General features: G+C 37.6%; 1 protein-coding gene across 1 annotated transcript in view; it reads right to left on the bottom strand.

The window, feature by feature from the left end:
- Positions 1-3,818: 3,818 nt before the first annotated feature.
- Positions 3,819-4,445, bottom strand: part of Tmprss11a (transmembrane serine protease 11A) — a 49,397-nt gene continuing 48,770 nt past the window's right edge. The window contains exon 10 of the mRNA XM_004644081.2: positions 3,819-3,980. Coding sequence (XP_004644138.2) covers positions 3,819-3,980 — 162 coding nt within the window. The remainder of the gene's footprint in view (positions 3,981-4,445) is intronic.

Raw genomic sequence — 4,445 nt, 5'->3', positions numbered from 1 at the left:
TATTCCTCACTTAACTGTATATTAAAAATTTTTTCCCCATGCTTGGTAAATTTTCTGCTATTACTTCTGCAAATACTCTTTTTATGTCTTTTGCATTCACACCAGCTGCTTCACTGATACATGCAGCTGTTGTGTTGTTATTTCCTGGTTTCTCATTACTTTTAAGAGATGTTTCCTGTCTTATTCACTAGTTGCAATGTATCTTCAAGGTCCAAAATTCTATCTTCTGTTTTGTTCATGCAGTTTTGCCAGCTTTCAATTTAATTATTATTTTTTAATTATGTATTTATGGATATCCTTTTGAATCTGTTTCATGTATTCTAGTTCTTTCCTGTATTGAACATTAACTGCTTTCATCATTTTTCTCTTCCCTTCTATTTTTTTAATCTATGTCTTCCTTAGATGAATTGAGCATTTCTTTCATGATTGTTGTCATTTCCTTTTTTACCTCAGAGATTATTTCTGATTTGATTTCCTCCATAGCCTGATGGAGTAGTTTCTTTACTTGAGTTGCTATCATTTCAGAAATTTCAGGTATGTGACTTCAAAGTTCTATGACCTTGTCTCCTGGACTTGTTTTGGGTGGGCTAGAGGTCTGAGATTACCTTCTGTCTTTCATTTTGTCATTTTTTGAATTCCCAGTGTTCTCTCTGACTCTGCAGTGATGATAGGTGGGAAGGGTGAGGGGCAGTAAGGCTCTCAGGAGAGCGGGAGGAAAGGGTAGGCTCACCAAAAGCTCCTGCTGTGTGGGGTTCCATGTGACTTACACCTCACTGAGGTGAGAGGGACAAGCCACAGTTCAAGAAGGATCTGATGATGATAAGTGCAGAATGACGTTCTGCAAAGCTCTCTCAATCCTGTGTTGGTGTGGGATAGGGCTCTCCAAGGCTCCTGCAGGTCCCTGTGTAGTCAGGTCTGCCTGATGGGCTTCAGGGTGAGGAGCGGTGGCCAGACTCAGCAGAACTCCAGCCTTATGGCTACAGGGGCAGGGATAGGGCTGCTGAGTCTCCCCAGAAGTCTTCAGGGCAAGAATGGGTGGCTAGGCTCAGCAGAACTCTGATGGGTTGACTAGGATGCGGGGATAGCCTCTGTAGTAATTATTAATGATGCCTTATTATATTCTAGACAAAAATATGAGTAAAATTATCACTATCATTACTATTATTCTTTGGACTGTGCTGGAGGTGGAACTCAGGGCCTTGGATTTGTTGGCAGAGAGAGATTCTATAAGCTTGATATGCATAGAACAGTATGTATTCTGTATTTGAAATTGCTACTGACTGAAATATCATTAATTTTCTATTTCCTTTAGAAACTTGATGGCAAATGTTCAGTGCAATAGTATAGTTTCTTAATAGTCTTTGTTATAATTTGATTTTTTTCCAAATTATTAACAGCCTTCAAAATAGTGTTTGTTTAATAGTGTTATATTTTATTCCTCAGGGACTTTTGCCATTTCCCACAGGCTTGTTTTGTTAGCACAATTTTGGGAAAGGGTATGCTGAGGGCCTTTGGTAGGATGCTGCTGTGTATTTTACAATGAACAGGACATCCCTTCCACACACAATTTCCAGGTCAAAATGTCAAGAGCATCAAAGTTATGCAATCTTGCTTAAAAATGACTCAAATTTGTTATCAGTGAACCAAAGAAATGTGTCTCTTTACAGCATTTGAGAGATTTGGAAATTCACCCTTCTGGGCAAACATGAAGTCAGTAACATTATAGGATGCTTTGATCACCAACTTTATTAGATTTAAGATGATATATCTACATTTTAATACGCATGGTTCCAAATTAAATGATAAAGACACAAATCAGTTTATAAATATATGTTTCATAATCTAACATCATTTCTTGATTCTTAGCACCAAAAGTCAGCATTAAATCTTACCACCACAATACATAGTAATCTACATGCTCATGTATGCTTATGTATGTAAAGAAGCAACTTGTCAGGACAAATAAGGTCAGAGAACTGGCAGCAAGCCACTTAAGTTAATCATTTAAAATCATAGCCTTAAGTATTTCCTAATTTAATACAGTTCAACAGCTTCTACCAAGGACTTCACAGGCCCAGTGACTTATTAGGGCAACCATAAAGGTACTTTACAAGAAAAAAAAATATGCAGAACTGGTTCCTGGGCTCAGGACCACTCGCGTGCCACTAAGTGCAGTTTCAACAGGTCATTTGTGTTTCCTGACTTCAGTTTTCTTAACCACAGTGTAAGTGTATGACTTGTGCAATCTTCTGTAAGCTTTAAGCTTTTGTGAGGCTGAAGTTTGGGTAAATCATTTGTGACTAAATACAGATCTCCTGTAGGGCTCTTCTGCCTTCTCAGTGAATGTGGTAGAAATGATAAAGTAGTTCCACTGTCCAATGATTTATTTGGCTTTTATTTGTGCTGTGAGGTGAATAATAGTCAGCCGCAGGTCTGAAGTTGCACAGGCACTGCCAAGCAGGGCAAGGTTTCTGTGAAGCATTTCTTTACTTGCGGTATGGAATAGAGAAGCCTAACTCTCCTAAAGGCTTCATGAGACACTTTACCTAGGAAGCATGTTTTCTGTTTCAGACCACTTGGTTCCTCCATTCCATGTGGCAGGAATCCAAAAATTTGTATTTATTTTTAAATATAATTTTTAAGCCATCAGGGTCCTATGATTGCAATAATGTTCATTTGATAGGGGCTGATTGCTGGTAAAAATTTAGGGATTATACTTTTCCTTTTTATGTGGGAAAAGCAGTGTTCTTTAACTTTTCTGGTGTCTAGTAAACTCTCGATTATTTTTAGACATTTAACAATGGACAAAATCTCCCCCTGGTGATCAGCATGTGTCAGTGCATCTTTAAAATTCTTGTACCCTCATCCTGGACCCAGAAAAGTCACTGTCACCATCCCCCAAATTTCCATAACAAAAATACGTTTGATTAAACAATGTGTTGTTAATCATGTCTTCTCTGAATATATTTGTAGGATGGCACACACAAGTGTGTTAAAATATCACAAAAGGTTCTTGAGGTTTTTACTATCAGATTTTGTTTCCTTACATATACACTTCTTTTATCAAAATGCTTTAAAGTAGTATTTCTTGTGGTGGAAAAATATTTGAAAAACAAGGGAGAATAAGGAAAAATGAGAAAAAAGTATTTGTGAGTTCTAGAGAAATGGTAGAGAGTCATTGAGTTTTCTGAATTCTTCGAAAATTTAAGATGCTTCTTACTGACACCCCTGGCAAAGCAACATAGGACTCTCAAAGACCATCCTCAGGCCTTGGATATGTTGATAGAGAGAGATTCCATAAGCTCAGTGTGTGTAGGACAACAGCCTGTATTCTGTAATTGAAACAGCTGCTGACTGAAGTATCACTTATTCTCTATTTTCTTTAGAAAGATGATGGTAAATGTTCAGCACATCAGTAAAATTTTTTACTACTCTTGTCATAACTTCCCCCCCAAAATGAATAATGGCCTTCAAAATTTACAATAGGACATAATTTTATCCCATGGGGACTTTTGCATGTTCAGGCATTTGTTTGCATCTCCATTATACCCATGTTTACTTCATTTGAAGAGCTGAATATTCCAGCTGTGGTTTTCAAGCCAGGATAAAGTGATCCATTGCCTTACAAATAAAAGTATCTTATAAATTAGCTATGGGCTACTGCTTAACCAATGGGACTTGAAAATAAATCATTTAATGCGTTTCATGTTGCTAAACTGCCACTTATTCTCACTCTGTTGTGCCCTGCCTACTGAGGATCTGGGTTTCATACATGTATAACCTGCGGGCAGCTCTCTGCTTTTAATGTTTATGATGAGTTAGAGGCCTGTTTTTGAAGCAATCCAGCGGCGGTAATAAGTCACTTCTGTGTAGACTCCAGGTTTGTTCCTTTGACCACAGTTGTCGCCCCAGCTCACAATTCCGATGAGATACCAGGTGTCTGTATTATCTCTTATAACTAAGGGGCCCCCAGAATCACCCTGACAATTAAAAAGAGAAACGAAAAAAAGAGTGGAGAATCATCTAAACATGCAGCTTATGATTTAAGGTATTTTCATGAATAACAACTTGTATTACCTGATGTCTTATGCATAGATAATCAATATAGACAAATCTCAAACATGGATTTCAAAATTATTAATAGCTTTAAAATTTGCTTTTCACATTTTACACTGAATTTTGTTTTTGTTTGAGTAAGCAACACATAGTTAAAAGCAAAAAGAAAGAACACCAAAAGGCTTAGATAGGAGTCATCTGTCCCAGACTTCTCATCCAGTGTGGTTCCAAACGTGGACATTTCATGCTTAATAATGTCTCATAGTATCCCTCTCCTTATTGCCAAATAACATGCACAAATTGGTAGCTCTAGGTTTAGAATGACCACTGATTTTCTGCTGGGTAGGTGAGGGTTTGGCTATTTTAGAGCCTTCTTGAATCCCCCCCCC

Source organism: Octodon degus, unplaced genomic scaffold (assembly GCF_000260255.1).
Source record: "Octodon degus isolate 3935 unplaced genomic scaffold, OctDeg1.0 scaffold00191, whole genome shotgun sequence".
Lineage (NCBI taxonomy): Eukaryota > Metazoa > Chordata > Mammalia > Rodentia > Octodontidae > Octodon > Octodon degus.
This window is presented reverse-complemented; position numbering and strand designations above follow the sequence as displayed.